This window comes from Delphinapterus leucas, chromosome 2 (assembly GCF_059928025.1).
Source record: "Delphinapterus leucas isolate spDelLeu-1000000601 "Yukka" chromosome 2, BTC_Dleu_Yukka2, whole genome shotgun sequence".
Lineage (NCBI taxonomy): Eukaryota > Metazoa > Chordata > Mammalia > Artiodactyla > Monodontidae > Delphinapterus > Delphinapterus leucas.
Genome location: NC_143130.1, coordinates 2,523,121 through 2,543,453, shown reverse-complemented (window position 1 = coordinate 2,543,453; position 20,333 = coordinate 2,523,121). Strand labels below are relative to the sequence as shown.

Below are 20,333 nucleotides of genomic sequence, written 5' to 3'. Positions count from 1 at the left end.
GGCATGAGGTGATAGTTGAAATAAAATGTGTTTGTTTTCTTACTGTTTTATAGCTTCGCTTTCAGACAATTACATTACCGTACAGTATGCCTCTCTCTAATTGGGAAAGCTGTGTATCAGCCTATCATCACGGGTAAGTGATTTTTATAAAAACGTAACAATGTTTCCAGTACTTTATTATGAAGAGGACTGTAACACCGTATGCCATAAAAATTTTATAACTGTTCATTAGTGTATAGGCTGGGCTGCTGTGAAGCAATTGTATCAGGGACACTGGCTGACTGTAAAGTAATCATATTGCTGCTTCTTTGTTACACCTGTATATAGGAATTTCTTTTTCACGTTATCTTTTCTTTTTTGTTGTTTAACATCTTTATTGGAGTATAATTGCTTTACAATGGTGTGTTAGTTTCTGCTTTATAACAAAGTGAATCAGTTATACATATACATAGAGGGAAGAGATACGGGAACATGTGTATGTCTTTTCACTTTTGATGTCTAGTGTTAGTAATACGTATAACATCTATAGTGTTTTGTATCATCTAAGAGAATACTGATGTAGGTACTGACAAATGATTCATTTCGTAAACAGATGATGTAAATTTACGGTATCGACAGATACGATACGGTAAATGTAATTTCTCTTCCTTATGGTTGTCTTAATAACATCTTCTTTTCTCCAGCGTACTTTATGGTAAGAATTACAGTATTTAATACATATAACCTACAAACTGTGTGTTAACTCTTTATGTTCTCGGTAAGGTTCTCGGTCAGCAGTGGGCTGTGAGTAGAGAAGTTTGGTGGGAGTTACAAGTTACATGTGGATTTTCGACTGTGTGTGTGTGTGTGTGTGTGTGCGTGCGTGCGTGCGGGGTTGGCCCTTAACCCCCATGTTGTTCAAGGGTCAACTGTACTTTAAAAACCTATGTAAAAGTTTGTAAAAGCTGAGAGGCAGTATGGTGGTGCGGTCATGAGGACATCCCACTGTTATCCAACCCGGGCAAGCTGGTTAACCACCCCAGGCCTCAGTTTCCCCATCGGTGACCAGGGCAGCTTGTTGGGTTGTGAGCACTGAGTGAGTGAACGTCCAGCAGGTGTTTAGACAGGGCCTGGCTTGCCTTAACGGCTTAGTAATTGTTAGCTTCTTTCTGACGTTATTCTGCACGTATGTCGATCTGTATCTTGTGTATTTAAAGACAAGACCGACCCACTCTCTCACTTAAACCCCACTATTTCCCTGCACCCTGGGTGCCGGCTACACCGAAAGCGTCTTGTTCCAGAGGTTCACGCTGTGCTCAGCTCGCTTCCTGGAATTCTCCCCCCTCCTTCACTTCTCTCCAAGCCACACCTACACCTCCAAGGCTCCGGTAAGTGCTGTCTTCCATGGAGCCCTGTGTGATTTTTTCCTGGAGGAAGAAATCTTTCTTTTTTAACTCTCCACCTCTGTCACCTGTACCTATTTTCTGACACACACAGCTTTTCCTTGGCATCATGATCAGTCATACGCATTATTTAGCCTCCTTGTCGGCCCCAGAGGAGTCGGCCTGGGTGTAGCTCCCGGTGTGCTGTACAGAGCACGTGTGCGTAAACGCGCACTGAGTGAGCTGGGGCGCCGGGGCCGGGGGTTACCTTGGAGCATGCAGTCGTAGGCCTTCCGGTCTCTCCTCCCCAGAGCGTCCCAGAATCCCAGGGGCTCTGATCCTTCGTCACACTCGTGAATTGTCACTTTGCTGCTACTGTGCAACCCGGCCTCCAGGGGACATCTGCACGGAGAGCGTCCGAGAGTTTGTATCAGGCCCAGAAGTGAGGGCGGCACAAAATTAGATCCCTACTAAATCTGCAGATCGGTTCACCAGCTCGCTCCTACTTTCTAACTAGAACAATTCTTGTAATGAATAAAAACACGCTCTGTAGTATCTGAGTGTGTGCAGCAGGGAGGCGTTGGCTTGGCCCTTAGAGAGAGGAACGTCGGATTACAGAGAAGCCGTGATGAAAACAATCAGTGTTTTTAGATGGCACGTACATACTTCCCGTTCCTCGGCCCGGGGTTGGGTGTGTCGCCTCGCACGGCCCTGGTCCCTAGATCTGTGCGTGACTTCAGGCGGCGGCTCGTCAGTGTTTGTTATTCATTTTGTTTTTTCTCAGGGGTCCAGGGGCGAACCTGATGGGCCTCAGTGCCACGTGAGACGTGGCTGAACCCTGTCTATCATCTAGCTTGCTGGCCCTCAGAATGATGACGGGAGATGAAGCATCTCGCTTCACAGCTGTCCACCAACTGAAAGGTACCCCCCCCACCCCCCCGCCCGCTCTCCACGTGCGCTGGGTCACGTGTGTGCCGTCAGGGGGAAGAGCAGACCCTGACCGCACCGCTTTGGTGCCCAGAGAATGAATTTTTACCAGATGGCACCTGGTGGGATGTGGCCCCGGGAGACTCTTCCTTTCCACCGTACGGGTGTCACCAAGGTCCTCCCAGGTCTCAGCTCGAGGGGGCACTGGGCTCTTTGGCTGCCCGAGATGCCCGTGCTGCCCGGGATGCACAGAGGCACCTGGGCAGGTGGTGGGCGGCACAGCTTCTTCTGGGCTCTCCCCGCCTTCCCCTCCCCAGGGTGGGTCCTCACCTAGCGCTGTCACGGTGTGCTGTCTCTGGGTCGTGGGCACCTGTGGGTGCCTGTCTGGGAAAGGAAGGGACCCCAGCACTCGGGCAGCTGCCTCGGATGCTGGGAAACACACTTGTCCCCGAAGGAGGGGGCATTCCTCAGTCTGACACAGTGGGTGGTCTCCCAGCTGTCTTTGGCTAAATGCCCTTAAACCTTCCACTGCTCTGATACAACCAACTCTGTCCCTAAATATTTGAAATTTGCTCTCTTTAAATAGCCAAGGACTCCAGGTTGCCAATTCAAAAGCCAAATCACACCTTCAGAGAAGCTGCTGGGGGTCCTGTGCCGTTTACGGAGGCAGGTAAGTCCTCAGGAAGCGGGGAGGCCCTCACGGGGGAGAGGTTTGGGCTGGACACGTGTCACATGAACTTGGACCTTCAGGGCCCCTGACCACGTGGGGCTCAGCTTCCCACGTTGAGTCCCCCTGGGCACACGGGGCGTCCACGGGGACCTCAGGATCCTTAGCCTGCACCCAGAAGCCCCTGGGAGAGGTGCTCACACACACAGCACTCACTGTTCCTTGATTTTATTGGCCGCGGTCCTTCCGACCTCCTTCGTGTGGGCCTGGGCTTTGCATCCGTGCCATAGGTAGATGAGGGCTTTGTGGACGTTGAGGACGACCATGGACGTCCTGGACCTCAGGCTGCTGCAGTGACAGGCCACCTCCAGCAAGTTCCCTTCCACGGGCACTTCTCCGCGCACACAGTACAGCCTCCACTCGCCTGCAGGGGGCACCAGTGGCACAGTCAGGACGTGGCGGCGCGGGGAGGGGGCCTGGAGGGAAGGGGAGCCTGCAGGGCGGCCCACGCCCCGCCTCCTTTCTGTGTCTGGAGGGGCAGGTGGAGGCGAGGCCAGGCTGCGGTCTTACTGAGTCCCAGGAAGCCCATTTTGTTGAGTTACAGTTAGAAGCGGGCTGCCCGGAGTGCACGATGCAGAAAAACCAGTTTTACATAATTTATCTATAAAGATCTAGGTAAGTCATAACAGGCATATTTTTTTTAAGAGGCTCTGAAACTATGATTTCTTTTTTGTTTTTTGGATGCTGGTCAACAAAAATCTCATAAGTTAGAAGAGAAGATCACTGGTTTTTTTTTTCCCCCTCCAGGATCCAGTTTAAGGTCGAGTCATCTTGCGGCCTCCTTTATGCAAAGCTGCTTTCTGAAGGCAACTCCATGATAGGAAGGGGGAGGGAGGCACCCAGGAAGCTGATTTATACGGCAGACATCAGGAGGCCTTCGCTGGTCAGGCCGCAGCTACGTGAAGAGAGAGTTACTCTAAAGCCCACGCCTATAAAAATACCTTCCCGGAGAGGAGAACGGAGTCGAATTCCAGCAGCAAAAGTGACTCACTCTGTGTGTTGTCTTCCTCCTCCTCCCGTCTCCCGGAGTGGACCACCATCCCTCCCTGGAAACACTGCAGAAAACAGGGGGGCTCCTTGCCCTGCAGGACCTGGACCTTCCGATTTAAACACATTACAGTGAGCCACGTGGCCTGGTTTTGCGGAGTCATAAAAATAACACATGCCTGCTGTCGAAAATCTGAACAATACTGAGAAGTACAAATAAAAGCCACTGGTACTACTGTGATTTATCGAGAGCGCTACTACAGTTCTGGCGTGTAGCTTTCCTATAATACAAAGTAGTTTTCAGGTATACATTTTTCCCAAATAGGATCGCCGTTTTTTATGTTGCTTTATCCCCAGATTTTCTTCAGCTGACGTTTTTCTGTCGTCACATAAGATTCTTAACATGAATTTTGATATTTTAATGGTAGTGTTCCACGGTACGGATATAACGTGATTAATTTAAACATGTTTTTAATAAAGAAAATCTCTCAGCAGTGAGAATGACTAATCACTGACTTAGTGACTCCGGGGAAAGGAACTGTCTCTTGCAGGCTCTGGTCCACTCACAGGGCCTGTCACTCAGCGGCGCCTCTGTCAGCACAACAGTCACGCATCAGCGTGAGACGCAGGAGAGTAACAGGAACGTGCGCAGGGCTGAGTCAGCTGACTCTCACTTTGCCAAGGTATATCCCCTTAAACGAGGAAGTGCTTACTGAGCCTGGCAGTCGGGGAGCGTTGAAAGGTAGGACACATTTCTCACCATGAGTTAACTTATCAATCTCAGGGCCCCTTCCGTGTCATTAAGAGCCATCCTGTGGCAGTGTTTTCTAGTTCTGCAGTGATTTTTCCATCCGTTGGATTGATTGATAGAAAAAATTAAATGCTCCAATTAGATTAAGACTCAAAACTCTAAGGATGATTTTGAGGGCATGATAAAACATATTCGTTCACAGCCTTTACGAGAAAAAAACAAACAGTTGAAATGATCCACTATGAGGAATAAATTAACAACTGTTTGTTTGTCCCTGAAAGCTATTTGGAAAATATAGTCCATAGTAGAACATCTGCATTAGACACTTTTTAGGGAAGAGGATTGGTTCTTAGGAACCTGGAAGGCTGAGTGAGTGTGGATCTATTTCTGGAGAAAATTCCTCTGCTCTCTTTCCTGATGTTAGTTTTAACTATTCATCCAAGATAGTAAAAGGATCTGCACAGGGTGTTATGGTCCCCCAAACCCCAGAGTTAACTCTTAATTACTGGTAATAAAGGAAGGGACAAAACATTAAAAAGAAATGCTTTCAAAACCTTGACTTGGGGTAGTGGTACCTGCCAGGCGTCATGCAGGCCCCAGTGGGGTTATAACGGTGGGAAAGACCAAGACAGACAGAGTCTCTTTCATGCTCACGGGGAAGACAAAGAATAAGTAAGTAAACAAAATGAATGTTGTTTTACGTAGGTATAAGTGCTATGAAAAAATAAAGCAGAGCAAAGGGACAGAGAAGGACAGGAAAATGGGGAGGGATGTGGATAAAACACGGAGGCGACATTCAAACAGAAACCCGAATCGTGTAAGGTTTCAGGGGGAGTGTTCCAGGCCGGGGAATCAGTGCAAAGGCCCTGGGGTGGGGGGGCGGAAAGAGGTGTGTCTAGGAACTGCAAGGAGGTGGGAGTGGCCTGACCAGGTGCAAGAAGAGGGAGGTTGGAGGGGGGTGCAGGGCTGACCCCCGGAGACCCTCGGATGGTAGTCCGAGTGTGATGAAGGACAAGGAGGGGCACCATCTGACGTGTCCTAGAAAAATCACTCAGGCTGCTGTGAGGAACGCAGGTGATGGGCAGACTCGATGTTTACAGCAGTCCCTGATCTCTCCTTAGGATGGGTTTGTGTAAGCGGAATCACTGATCAAAGTGTATGAGCATCTCAAGGTTCCTAAGCCGTGGTTGCTTTCAGGATGGGCATTGCAGTTTACACTTCTCAGTGGAAGCAGGCACGGGTACCCATCCTACAGAATCCCTGCCAGCGCTGGATCTGTTCTTTAAAAATCTCCGCCATTTGAGGCGTGGAAAATGGCATCTGTTTTAGTTCCTTGATGATCAGCCCAGTGGAAACTTAAGGAAAAACCACCCATGGGCTCTCTGCACTTGTTTTGTGGATTTACTATCTGCAGGTGTACTTTAAGGTCATATGGCGAGAGGTCTGCCTTCCTGTTAAGGGGGTGGGGAGATGAAAGATGAGGCAGACCTTGACACCTGGAGAAGCCAGACCAGGACTAAAGGGGCTTTGGACGATACTGTCTTTGTGTTTAGGGGACCAGGCCACACACCCTCCGGCTCCCGGAAAGGCCAGCTCCCTCCTTTCCGGCGCATCTGCCTCCAGGACTTACCTGGGCTCCCCTTTCCTCGTCCAGCTGCACCGTCATCAGAGCCGACGTGCCCTTCTCACTCACAGTCGACTGCCGGCCTTGCCAGAAGAAGTAGACACGCTTCTCTTTGCCGGCCACCCTGACCGGGTGCTCGCCCTTCTGCCGACTTCCCACTGCGGGCACACACAAGAGCAGAGTGCGGGGTGAGCAGCAGACAAAGCCCAAGGAGAGCCAGTGCCAGCTCAGGCCTCCAGGCCCTGTGAGGATGAACAGTAAAGGCGCAGCGCTGGAGAGAAAAGTCATTCACAGCTGGAGGGAACGTCCATCGTGGCTTCGGAGGAGAGAGAAACGGCCTTTCTTCTAGCTAACGGATCCTGAGCCTCCAAACTGGAGAAAAACGATCTCCAGGGCCCTCCTGATACCCTAAGACAAACACCTGTCATCCTGGGGGAGGTGGCAGACCATCCAAGTGTGTGACAGAGAAAAGTGGGGACGCCAGAGCAGGGTCAAGGGCTCCCGAAGACACAGACGCATTTTCCACATTACACCATCCTTTGGCAGAAGATCAGCTGGGGGAGAAAAGACACTGCAAACGACTGCTGGGCCAGCTTTAAGCACGAAGGGAAAAATGTAGTCTGCTAAGACTATTCTAGTAAAAAAAACCGCTTTGAAGTCTCCAAGTTGTGTCAGAAAGGGGAGAGAGAAATTGCTGACCTATGGCTTTCACAAAATAATCTGGGATTTAAATGATATCGGCCACCAGGGCTGTAGCCCGGATTAAGGGCTGGTTATCCTCACTGTCTGGGACCTCGCGGGCATTGGATACATGTCAGCAGCACACAGAACACAGACCCCACTGAAGGGCAGTCACGGAAAGTTCTTTGGGCAAGTGGTCGTTTCAGATGGTATTTCAGACCCCAAACTGCAACCTTTAGGAATAGATCTCTCTCCAGATTTCTCTCATTTCTTCATTCAGGAGATATTTACTGAGCACCTACTATGTGCCAGGGACTCTTCAGGATACTGGGGCTATGGCGCTGAGCAAGGCAACTTCGGAGGGTGGGAAGTGCCGTGAGGAAAAGACGGGATGTGACACGGGGCGGGGGAGGGCTGCTGCGAGTGCCTGGTGGGGGAAGACCTTTCCGAGGAGGTGCGTGAGCAGAGGCCCGAGTGGCAGCGACCATGGGGCAGAGCCTTCTAGGCCGAGTGGCATCCGGAGACTAAGTTCTCGACTCAGATGCCCGGGTGGCCCCAGGTGGGGGTCAACCCAGGGAGGATGCAGGTGGCTATGGTACCCACGCGTGTTAGCAATCAAAAATAATAACTGGGGCTTCCCTGGTGGTGCAGTGGTTAAGAATCTGCCTGCCAATGCAGGGGACACGGGTTCGAGCCCTGGTCCAGGAAGATACCACATGCCAAGGAGCAATGAAGCCTGTGCACCACAACTATTGAGCCTGTGCTCTAGAGCCCACGAGCCACAACTGCTGAGCCCATGCACCACAACTACTGACCCCACATGCCACAACTACTGAGCCTGTGCTCTACAGCCCATGAGCCACAACTACTGGGCCCGCACACCTAGAGCCCGTGCTCCGCAACAAGAGAAGCCACCGCAACGAGAAGCCCACGCACCGCAATGAAGAGTAGCCCCCGCTCACTGCAACTAGAGAAAGCCCGCGTGCAGCAATGAAGATCCAACACAGCCAAAAATAAATAAATTAATTAATTAAAAAAAAAAAGAACTGGATCCCCTGGTTCTATACGACCTCAGTCCTCCTCAGCTCCAGTCCCACCGACAAAGTCACAGCTGTCTTGAGGTTTGAAGGTAAGAAGAAAGTTCATTGTTTTCAAGTTCTTAAGAGGTCGGGGGCCATACTTTTGTGATTCTTTTTGCGGGGGCCCTTTATCAAAGTCCTCTAGAACAATTTTCACAAATGATTATGAGAATTCTTAAAGGATTCTGACCAAGCTCAGCCCTTAGTGCCTTCTACTGTGAACCTGAAGTGGTCAAGTTTGTGTAGTCTGAAGTGGGCAAAGTGAACAGGAACCATCCATGAATAGATGATACGTGTCCACTGTTAACCTGGAAGCCACTCCATTGAAACTTCCGCTAACTTAGGTAGGAACAAACATTTACCTTTGATTAGCAATCCCGCACTCTCATGTCAACTAGATTACTGGGGAGAGATATGCATGAAACAGATCACAGATCACAGCAGCTGACACGTATCTTGGAATTGGGGAGCACTTTGTGTAAATATACGTTCACGCTTGAATAACCAACCAATGTTTTACATCCTGACATTCAAAAATGGGCTTGTGTGTATATACCTAAAATAGGATATTTCCTTAAAAATATCCCATAAAAGTTTTCATGCATTTTCCTTGCAGTTTTCTTCAGCATACCCCAACTTTAATCCTATGTACAACTTACGTTTTGACTCATTTCTTTCGTTTTAATTTTAGCAAATTAAAGGCTAAGCTATATAGTAACAGCTGCTGGGCTATCATCTTTGCGGCCTGGCCCCGAGGCCGAATCGAGCGTGTCACTGCATCCCGCCGTCCACCCTGCTTTCAAGAGGAAGTTCACCGCCAGCAGCTGCGTTTACGAAGTAACAGAAAACCGAGGTACGAAGAGCGAGCTGCTCTTGGCGCCGTCTTGCAGCCGGACCCCATTTACCGACCCCCTACTACAGGAACTTGGCCCCTGGATGGCGCTCCAGCGTGGCCTGACGCAGTGTCCCTGGGTGTCCAGAGCTGCCTGTCTGCTGACCCTGGGGGGACACGAGTCACACCCTGCAGCGCCTGAGGCAGCCTCTGGGGCAGGACACTGACCACCGGGGCCTCTGGGCTCCCTAGTCTGGGGGCCACAGTTCACTTCCCAAGAGCAGGCTGCCCGGCATCTGCCGAGAGGGCGACTGCGCCGTGTCCCCCGGGACTGCTGTCTGCTGGGCCCGCCCCAGAGGGGCCCCGGGCTCAGCCCCGTTGGCAGGTGCGGCCCCTGTGGGGTCTGAGCAGCGTGAGGGCTGGACCAGCTGACACCGCGGGGCCGGGGCTTCCGTGACGACCACGGGGCAGCTGCGGATGCCATCGGGCGGCCGGCCTGGAATCTGAGCGCTGCCCGGCCTCACTTAATCCTCCGCAGCTGGGCCTGGTCAAAGCTGTCACTTCGCCCGTTACGGTGCTGCTGGATCAGGCCGTGACGTGTACCTTGTGTTCGCCGGGGAGAAATACAGCAAGCATTTGCCTGGGTCAGATCAGCGCTTCTTAGGGGTCTCCAAGTAAATAGTCAAGGAAGACCTCAGAAACCTGAGATCTGTTTTTAAAATTCATTCATTTTCATATCGTTTTAGTCATCCTTTCACTGACCATTACTTCTTGTTTTATATCTAACAGCTGAGGTAAGGAAACGACTGAATTTCAAACTGTAGTGCCCAGCGTGGTTTTGTAAAACACCAAGTCCCTTCACTTCCTGTATCTTAAGGAGGAGAACGCTGGGTGCAGGTCCACGACACCAAAGGTCAGTAGATCTTTCCCCACTAAATTCTCTCTTATCGTCTTTATTGCCAAGCGGTGCAGCTTCGTACTCAGCTTGCCAACTCTGCACACGCTCAGCAGCCTAAACCCACAACAGAGACCCTCTGAGAACTGCTGTCGTTTGGGGTGGGTCCACGTTATCTGTCCGATCTTCAGGTTCAGTGCAGGAACTATGCTTTGGCTGCTGAGAACGTCAGCGATGATGATTTCCTGTAGCCTCACGTAAGTAAGCGGTCGGCTCTGCGCTAAACATCACGCACCAGATCCTAGGACCCTGCGGGCTGGGTCTTAGAAGCTCTGTTTTCCAGGTGAGGAAACCGAGGCTCAGACAGGTTAAGTCACTTTCCCCAAGTTACACAGCTGGCACGTGGGGCCTGAGAGAAGACTGAGACCCAGGCTATAAGGCCTCCTTGGGTAGAAAAAGGGGCTTTTAGTGTCCAGCCCTGTTCTCTCCTAGCCGTGTGACTGCAGGGGGCGTTCCTTAATCTTGGTGTCCTGTTTCTCTTCTGAGAAGTTAGCGAAAGGACAGAACACATCCCGTGGAGCCTCCGTGAGGCACTCACCTAGCGCGGGTGGTGAAGCCCAGAGCGGTGCCTCTAGGCCCGCGGTCCGCCTCCCCACCTGCGATGCCTGCCCATCAGCCGCTGGGCTTTCCCACAGCCACCAGATCCTATTCAGGGAACGGAGCTCTCCTACCCCAGCAGGAGGCAAGCACCTCTTCCATACTTGCCCCCCGTCATTTACACCATATGCTTCTGGAAGGCAGGGCCAGGAATATTTACTGACACCCAAAAAAAGGGTCTTATTCCTTAAACATAAGACCGTAAAACTCCTAGAAGAGAACACAGGCAAAACATTCTCTGGCATAAATCGTACCAATGTTTTCTTAGGTCAATCTCCCAAGGCAATAGAAATAAAAGCAAAAATAAACAAATGGGACCTAATCAGACTTACAAGCTTTTGCGCAGCAAAGGAAGCCATCAACGAAATGAAAGACAGCTATGGACTGGGAGGAAATATTTGCAAACGATGTGACTGACGAGGGCTTAATTTCCAAAATATACAAAGAGCTCATACAACTCAACAACAACAAAAAATAAGCAACCCAACTGAAAAATGGGCAGAAGACCTAAATAGACATTTCCCCAAAGAAGACATACAGATGGTCAACAGGCACGTGAAAAGATGCCCAACATGGCTAATTATTAGAGAAATGCAAATCAAAACCACAATGAGGTACCAGCTCACACCGGTCAGAATGGCCATCATTAAAACCTCTACAAGTAACAGATGCTGGAGAGGGTGTGGAGAAAAGGGAATCCTCCTACACTGCTGGTGGGAATGTAAATTGATACAGCCACTATGGAGAACAGGATGGAGGTTCCTTAAAAACCTAAAAATAGAATTACCATATGATCCAGCAATCCCACTACTGGGAATATACCTGGACAAAACTATAATTCAAAAAGATACCTGCACCCCAATGTTCACAGCAGCACTATTCACAACAGCCAAGACATGGAAGCACCCTAAGTGTCCACTGATAGATGAATGGATCAAGAAGATGTGGTGTATATGTGTGTGTGTGTGTGTGTGTATATATATATATACACACACACACATACATACATACACACATATACATACACACAATGGAGTATTACTCAACCATAAAAAAGAACAAAATCATGCCACTGGCAGCCACATGGATGGACCTAGAGATTACCAAACTAACTGAAGTAAGTCAGACAGAGAAAGACAAATACCATATGATATCACTTATAGGTAGAATCTAAAATACGACACAGATGAACCTATCTATGAAATGGAAACAGACTCACAGACACAGAGAACAGACTTGTGGTTGCCAGGGGGGTGAGGGACGGACTGGGAGGTTGGGGTGAGCAGATGCAAACTAGTATCTATAGGATGGATAAACAACAAGGTCCTACTGCAGAGCGCAGGGGGCTCTATTCAGTATCCAGTGACAGCATATCTACGTATAACTGAGTCACGTCGCTGTGCAGCAGGACCTAACACCACATTGTAAATCAACTATGTTTCAATCAGATACATTTTAAAAGGTGTCTTACCCACAGAGATACATTAGGAAAGAAACCAAATGGCTCTAAGCCTGCAGGTGTTTGATCAGCTAACAGTGGCCTCCGCCCTGTGCCCGGCGGGGCAGCCACACCCGGACGGCAATGCGGCTGGAAAGAGGTGAACAAACTCCCTTGGCAAGTGAATCTCGGAGCCACCGAGTTGTGTCATAAACTGTCTCCTAAATGCGCCGGGCTGAGGGACACTGTGCACTGCCTGATTCGTGCTTTCTTCTTGGCAGGAAAAAGGGATTATTTCTCCCAAATCTGCTGCTGTCCGCCCTCACTGCCTCCAGCGCAGAGCACAGCCGGAGTGTGTTGTTTCGCCACGAAGAGCGCAGCACTCGTGGGAACCACGAGTAGTTCTGACCGTGTCTTTATTCCGCCAGATCCACAGAGCACGGTCAGCGCTCTCGGCCTCAGAGGAAATACGTCTTTCATTCTGAATACGGCTCCTGTGCGTGGATTTACTGTGACGTCATGGCACCCTTTTACTTCAGCTCTGACGCGTCGGCTCTGTGTTACTTAATGGCTTTCATTTCGGCAGCATCCAGCCACGTGGTGACCATCATGTGGGGACAGATCATCACGTTCCTAGGAAACCTCTGGGGACGGGGCAGGGGAGGGGCGAGGGCGGCAGAGAAACCTTAGCACGCCAGGCGGCTTCCTAGAGGGAGACGTCACGTCACAGCTGTCGGCCACGGTGGGGTGTTAGGAATCTATCCACGAGGTTTACGAGGAGGTTCTCAAAGGGAATAGGCCTCGACCGGTCCTCCGCCCGCGGCTGGGGCAGACACGGCGCGCGCTCCGTACCTGGCAGCCACGATCCCCACGCGGGGCTCGAGGGACACGCGAGTGGCTCACTCACCTGCCGTGCTCACGATGAACTTCCACTTGACCACGTAGGCGTCGCCCTCGTGGAACTGCCCAATGCTCTGCTTGGGGAGCCTGCTGTAGTCGAATTCCAGGATGTGCCAGACGTCCACCGACAGGCTGGCGATCTCCAACTGCCTGCGGTCGTCCCCTTGCACCAGGCCGTAGCCCCGGCCCACGTTGACCCCGTCTAGCACGGTGCCGGCTGTCGTCTGGGGCACCGGCACCATCCGCGTCACGTCGTAAGGCTTGACCTCCGCCCGCGGGTCGTCCTAGGAGAGAACGCAGAGATGCTCGGCGGCAGCCTGTCGCACTCCACACTGCTGCACTGGCGGTGGGACGGCCTCAAGTACAGCGCTCAGGCTGTCTCGGGGCACTTAAAGAAAGGCTGCGTTTAGGGGACAGACAGCCACGACTGTGAACGGGCCGCCGATAAACCTGGAGCCGCAAACACGGCTGCTTTCACCTCCTGAAGTCAGAACATGACTGGAGGCCGGTTTGCTGTCCTAGTAAAACCCCAGGAAGGCTTTTAGCATCCAGGCCCCTCTGCCGGGACCCAGACCAAGCCCTGAGGTTGGGGGCCTGATCGTCCCACATACCTTGTGCTGGGCAAGTTCGCTGGCGTTCTTCTCGTTAGGTCTCTTCAGTTCCGTCCAGTCGAGAAATTTCTCTTTGAACAAAATCGTCTCGTTGTGTTCTGTAAGTCTCCCAAATATCGCCCAGTCCGGCCGCCCCTGTCCTTTTCTGTCGGGCGGGTCGGGGAGGGGAGGGGATGGGAAAAGAACCAAGATCAGACAAGTCATGCCGAGCCCGAGAAGTCCAAAACCAACACGTGTGGCGGGTGAGAGGAACGCAGAATACGTAGGCAGTAGACAGAGTGAATGGTTCGCTTTCACTTATGTGGCCCAATCAGTGGCGTTTTGCTATTTTAGCCCAAAGCCTTGCAGGGCTTTGTGTCCTTGGAGCTGATGTGCCTGAATGTGATGTGACCCACGGCAGGACTGGACCTGCCTGGCGTTCCAGCAAATTCTCGTGTTGGGGTCCCCCGGGGGGCAGCACGCTCGGCTGGGAGCTCAGCACAGGCAGGAGTCACACGCGTGTCTTCCTCGCCTCCTTTACGCCACCCGTGCTCACCCGCGGGGGCTCGCCGCGTTTCCGTCAGGTTAGTGAACAGGTGGAGGAATTTATGCTCACCCTGAATCCTATTTTTAAGTCATGTTACAATGGAGATGTCCAGTCTCCAGGAACAGGAAATTCTCCTCTGTTCCCGAAGTGGACATACTCTCGTAAGTCATGAAGCGAATTTGTGCATGTTGATCTCTGGGCCACTGGACGGGACAGCGGGCAGGCAGAGCACAAAGACGGGGAAGGAAGCAGTGTAGCCCAGTCGGGAGGTCCGAACCGCTTCGGGAGCTCAGAGTCTGACGCTGAGCTCGGAACACAGCTCGCTCAGAAATGCGCAGAGCCAAGAAGAGGCGTGCCGAAGGGGGTGAGCCCTGAGGATAAGGTATGGGTATTTCCCATCCTTCCAGACCAACCCTGGCTTGTGGATTGGGACCATCAGACCGAGGGGCAGTGCTTCCTGGGCCCTGCGGTGGCCCCTGACGTGCTTCGTCACGTCCTGTCTGGTCCAGACCACAGTTTCTGGCATCATGGCTAAGGCACATCAAGGGGGGGCTGCCCGTTTCAAAGGGGACTGAAAGGATAAAAGGCACTGTGTGCAAATACTTCCACTGCCAAGGCTCCCGGGACTTAGGAACCAAATACCAGCAACTGTGGAAAATTCAGGGCTACCCTGAAGGCTGTGGTCCTTATCAGAAAATAGCTGAGTGACTGTCTTTTGTATAAATTCCACTCGGCAGACTTGCTAAGGTGCCTATAGAAAGACACTTGGTCTCAGATTAGCAATGCATCTTGGATGTGTGAGGTCAGGGAGCACAGAGGGCAGGTCTGCAGCAGGAGGGTGTGAAGCTGGACGCTCTCTACCTCCGTCCTGACTTACAGGTCTGAGCTGGGCTAGGTCATGACTCCTCGGTGAAGAAGGGCGGGGTGCTCTACCTTGGCTGTACCTTAAAATCCCTGGGGGAGCTTTTAAGATGTACTGACACACAAACCCCACCCCACCCAAACTGAAAACACAGCTCCTGGGCCAGGACCGGCACATGCATTTTTTTGTTTTAAAGCTTCTCCAGTGCTTCTGATCTGGGAGATGTTGAGAGCCAGCGGGTTAGGTGCCCACTCATCTACCTTCAGATCTCGGATGATGTCACGACTAAATATAAATCGTCCGTCACACAGATTTTATGCTTCAGTGTGTTTTTTTCTACTATACCAACTAGAACATTCTTTTTAGTCTTAGCTTTAGGCCTTACAAAACTAGTTGTTTCAGTACTAATTTTATGTTAAATGTGCACTCGCTTGAAAAGGATTTGAAACCTTTTCACCTACACTGACATCCTTTTGAATTGTTTCTATAATGACAATGAATAATAAAATCAATAATTGTATTTTAAAACAGGAAACTAGGTAGGAAGGTTGAAATCTGTCTGTTAGTTCAACTGAAAACATTACAAAGCAGTTTTAATGTGCCATTTGGCGGCACATCAATTTCTGACCCATTATGTGGCATATGCATAGTTTAAACGCACTTCTCTTTCTTCCTGGTAGTTAAGAAATAAAAAACCAATGATCCTTTGCGTGTAAGAATTCTTGTTTTCATGACCGTATTTCTGAGAGTTTTGTGCATCTTCGGCTGATTTGCCAAAATGACTTTTAAAAGTCCAGTAGACTGTCGGAAATATTACAATTACAGCCATTATTTCAATACCGCATCCTCCCTCCCCCCAAAAGCCATCATCTACTGCCAGATAAATGGAATTCAAGGGCTGGGCTGGGAAGCTGTGAAATCAGAAAGAGACGCATTGCTTTTGCACCTTCAGATCCATGGCTGAACTCCAGGACCTGGCAAGCTTTTCAGGTCAGCAAGTCATTTGTTTAAACAACAGATTATATGTGACAACAGCATCTGAATACTGCAGGTGCCGTCGATTTGCTTCCTTCAAGAACTGAAATATAACAGGAGCATCTTCCAGACGACTACACCATCCATATTTCTGTATTTCTTAGGGAAAAGCTAAAGCACTGTTCTCGTTGTGAATACTCGTGGTACTGCACTGCAATCATTTATGAAAACTAAAACCCCTGAAGGGTGATGCCTAAACACTGCGGTGGGAGCCTTGGCTGCCCAGGGCCCCAGCGGTACCTGGGAATGAGCGGGTTGCACTCTCCAGGGTCCAGGGGGTTGATGTCACAGTTCTCGTAGTCAAAGGTTCCATTCCATAAGTGCTTTGCCAGCTGAAAGGCGATTTTCCGTTGTGCTAATGTGACTTCTTTCCCGTGCCACACATAAACTTCGCTCCCAAAATCAAACACCAGGACCTGGGGAAATGGCACAGAAGAACGTGTTCACTTCAAGGACATGTTCTCGTTGAACCAGGGTCTCTAGTGACCGTGAGTCCAACAGGTGATGATTCAAATGCTAACGGAGCATTCAGTACAAGCACAGCCAAGCCAGCCTCTGCCCTGTGGGGATGAGTTCTGTCTTGTGGTCCTAAATGCCCAAGTTAATGCCCCTCCTCCAACACTCGGGCTGCCCAACACTTCTGATTCCTAACAGCTGTTTAAGCAGGTCTTCCTCCCTGGCCCCGCCCTTCCTTCCTCCTTTCCTCCTTTGTCATTCACTCACTTAGCTCATAAGGGCCGCTTCACATGGCACTGAGGACCCAGTGATGTCTTTTCTCCCCTATGCAATTCTAGGGCCCTCAAGGGCAAAGACCATACTGTACTTATTAATGTATTTACCGTCGGGCTCACTAAGTGTTTGGTGAATGAATACATGACCTCAGTGCTCTTATTTACATACCTGTTGGTTTGTTCTACGCTTTCTTCCTAGAATAATTCCTTTCTTCATTTCCAGCATTCCCAATTTTACTTAACTGCAAACTAGGCTCAATTTCACCTTCTCTTTAAAATCATTCCTGATTATTTCTTTTTCTGTGACATTTTTTCTCCATTTAAATTTGTCATACAATCAGTCTAGCTTTGGATTACATCCTTCCTGATATCCTTCTACCCAACGAAATTTAAAGTCCTTTTGTGTCTTCCCGTTTTTTTTCTCAACACTCAGAATACTTAGTGGTGGGACTTCCCTGGCAGTCCAGGAGTTAGGACTCCAGCTTCCACTGCCAGGGGCTCGGGTTCGATCCCTGGTCGGGGAACTAAGATCCCCGCAAGCTGAGCAGTGCAGCCAAAAAAAAACAACACCAACAACAAAAAACTTAGTGGTGCTGGAAATATATGTAATTTTGTAAAAATAAATATGTGCTGGTGTGAGAGGAAAAATGAGCATACTACTTGGCAAACCCATACACTATAGATACACCTACTTTTCCTGAAACTTAAGGACTGAAAGATATTTAACGTTCATACAAAAATCAAGAGATGGGGCTAAGTCATATTTCCATCTGGCCTAAAACAGAAAAGCCTTCAATGACCCATGCCTCCTCTGAACAACATTCGGAATACTGTATCAGCATCTAAGATGGCAGTAACGGTTTGAAATCACAAATCGGTAGATAGTCCTTATAAAGATGTCTCTGCATGTACACACTACTATATTTAAAACAGACGATCAACAAGGACCTACTGTATAGCCCAGGGAACTCTGCTCAATATTCTGTAACAACCTAAACGGGAGAAGAATGTGAAAAAGGATACATGTATACGTATAACGGAATCACTCTGCTGTACACCGGGAACTAAAAAAACACTGTAAATCAACTAGACTCCAATGTAAGATAAAAGTTAATAAAAAGATGTCTGGTGTGCAGCGAGTACCATCCCTGGCTAGCGTCTGTCGGTACTTACTGCCTGTTTTAGCGGGCAGCCCGGGGCCAAGGGCTTTCCTGCCGAAGGGCAGACCACTCACTGTACCTGTCTTGCCTGCAGGAGGGAGCACTTTGGAACCTTCCCCCAGTAGTCGTCATCAGGAACGAGTTTGTCATCCATTAGTCGGTAAATGCAGTTGGTTTCTATTATGGCCGTTTCATAGAGCTCATCTTCCTTTGGGTCTCCAGCAGCTTTGGGGTAAGAACGGGAAGAGGACATTATGTTTCCCACTGGAGGGAGGCTGGTTTGGAAGAAGGAAGCAGGCGAGGAGGAAAGGTAGGCAAGTCTCATTTTCTGAGATGCAGTAAACGCTTACACTGGTAACTGGTTTGGCCGCCCAGAAGCTTCCAGAAGTCTTTGGCTGCATGAGTGTGTGTGTTAATTCCTTCTTCGATAGTTTGGATATAAGTAGCTCTACAACCAAGTTCCCTCTTGGTCTGAATTAAACTTGCGAGTTCTGAGGCCTAAAAAGAGAGAGGAACACGGTTACCTGGGCAGACGAGCCCATGGTCAGATGGAGGGGCAACACTGAAATCAGAGCAGAGAGACAGCGTGTCTGGAAGGAAAACTTGTGACCACAGGGTCCGGGGGCACTGGTGGTTGGGGACTGTGTAAAAGCCAAGAAAATGTAACGAAAGGACTGGGGGTATCCATTCTTTACGGCAACACCTGTCCATCTTCACATTCAAAAGATCATTCGTGAAGCTTTTTAAGAATACCCGTCCCACTACTCAGCCGTATAAAAGAACACAACCACGCCACCGGCAGCAACACGGATGGACCTAGAGATGATCACACTGAGTGAAGTGAGTCAGACGGACAGAGACAGATACCACATGACATCACTTACAGGCGGAATCTAAAATACGGCACAGATGAACCTCTCTACAAAACAGAAATTAACTCACAGACATAGAGCACAGACTTGTGGTTGCCAAGGGCGAGGGGGCGGGTGGGGGAGGGATGGAGTGGGAGTGTGGGATGAACAGATGCAAACCATCATATAGAGGATGGATGAACAACGAGGTCCTACTGTAGAGCACAGGGAACTATAGTCAACAGCCTGTGATGAACTGTCATGGAAAAGAATATGAAAAAGCATATATATATGTATATATAGATATACACATATATGTATAACTGAGTCACTTTGCTGTACAGCAGAAATTAACACAACATTGTAAATCAACTCGACTTCAATTAAAAATAAATAAAGGGGAAAAAAACCCCAAAATAAAAACACCCACTCCCTGGTCTTTTCCCACTAAGTCTCATTCAATAGACTCATTCAATAGATCCATAGCAGGACTTCCTAGACACCTAGGATAAACAACTTGGAAGTGATGGGCCAGTTCTTTTTCTCCACAGAAAGAAGGATGAGCCAGAACTTTCAACCTGGAGGCCCAGGTCAGATTCCTTTTAAAACATCCCCCTTAAGCACTTACTAGGAGCTCGTTTCAGAGACCTTCTGGACAATAAACACGCCTGTCCCCCCTCGCTTGAATGAAACATTGGACGCTTAAGAAGCTTTCTAGGGATCTGGCCACTGGAAGAACATTCTACCTGTGTCTAAAGGAGATGCAAAACGAGACCACTTTCGTTCCTCAGATACCGACCTTCGCCTTCTCTATGACGTTGGCAAACTCTCCGACCCACAGGAAGCAGTGGTGGGGGGACAGCACGAGGAAGCAGTCCCCGCTGTTGAGGGAAGAAGCGCGAGGTTCCACCAGCCGCGTCTGCACGTGTCTTCTTCCTGAGCACGAGGCACAGGGTCACCGTCTCCCCAGAGACGAGCACTGTCCCGCAGTCCCGGCAGGGCCGACCGGGAAGCACCCGGCGTCCGAAGCATCCCCGCCCCCGACTTCCCATCCTGAACAGCCTCATCCGCTCACGTGAGCTCCCATGACCCGGGGCACCTAGAGGCACAGCCTTGTCGATGACCTTCCCTGGTGGCAGGTTCCCAGAGGTCACCATGTTTCCCAGGACCATTAGCAGTGTCCCTTGACAGCACGTGAATGGATTAATTAAGGTTCCCTCCCCCAGGGACACCAGCAAACACCTCCTTTCCCCTCCCCCACTCATCTCCTGGTCTCTCTCCACTCAGCCCACCTCCTACACTTAACAGCCTCTGCGGGCCGGGGCAAGGCGAGGGCCTTCAGGGAGCCTCTGCATCCTTGGGAGTTCTTCTCCAAACCGAAAACTTGAGTCTGGAGAGGACTCAGCTCAGAGGGAAGCACTGCCTTGTGCGGCTTCCAACTCCTCCTAAATGGTTTCGATCTTTCCACAATCACACTGATGGTGTAGTCTCTGCGCCACAACGTAGGAACGGAGGCGGGTGGTGTGCACTTTTCACGGGTCTTTTAAATACACTAGAAAGGACAGTGGCCATGCAGACACACCCTGCAAACCCCCAGCGAAGCAGAGGACAGGTAATGCTTTTCTTGAGCATTAATTTACAGCAGTGCTGCCCGAGGCAGCTAAGTGACTGGGGCAGAGCCAGAGCTCCCCTGGTTGT

General features: G+C 50.1%; 1 protein-coding gene and 1 long non-coding RNA gene across 19 annotated transcripts in view; one reads left to right on the top strand and one right to left on the bottom strand.

Annotated features, from left to right (window-relative positions):
- The window catches only part of LOC111178129 (uncharacterized), a 42,365-nt gene extending 35,427 nt beyond the window's left edge, over positions 1–6,938 (top strand). Inside the window, exons 5-9 of the long non-coding RNA XR_002645591.3 lie at positions 54–133; positions 1,281–1,367; positions 2,146–2,282; positions 2,875–2,958; positions 3,763–6,938. This is a non-coding gene — a long non-coding RNA (uncharacterized LOC111178129). The remainder of the gene's footprint in view (positions 1–53; positions 134–1,280; positions 1,368–2,145; positions 2,283–2,874; positions 2,959–3,762) is intronic.
- The window catches only part of SVIL (supervillin), a 305,706-nt gene that overhangs the window by 10,012 nt on the left and 275,361 nt on the right, over positions 1–20,333 (bottom strand). For all 18 annotated transcript variants that reach the window (XM_089906335.1, XM_089906333.1, XM_089906334.1 and 15 more), the window contains 10 exons: positions 19,435–19,571; positions 18,135–18,282; positions 17,864–18,009; positions 16,134–16,309; positions 13,471–13,615; positions 12,867–13,143; positions 6,384–6,535; positions 4,007–4,112; positions 3,172–3,379; positions 1,630–1,763 (listed from right to left, as the gene is read on the bottom strand). In XM_089906335.1, the coding sequence (XP_089762461.1) occupies positions 1,630–1,763; positions 3,172–3,379; positions 4,007–4,112; positions 6,384–6,535; positions 12,867–13,143; positions 13,471–13,615; positions 16,134–16,309; positions 17,864–18,009; positions 18,135–18,282; positions 19,435–19,571 (1,629 nt within the window). The remainder of the gene's footprint in view (positions 1–1,629; positions 1,764–3,171; positions 3,380–4,006; positions 4,113–6,383; positions 6,536–12,866; positions 13,144–13,470; positions 13,616–16,133; positions 16,310–17,863; positions 18,010–18,134; positions 18,283–19,434; positions 19,572–20,333) is intronic.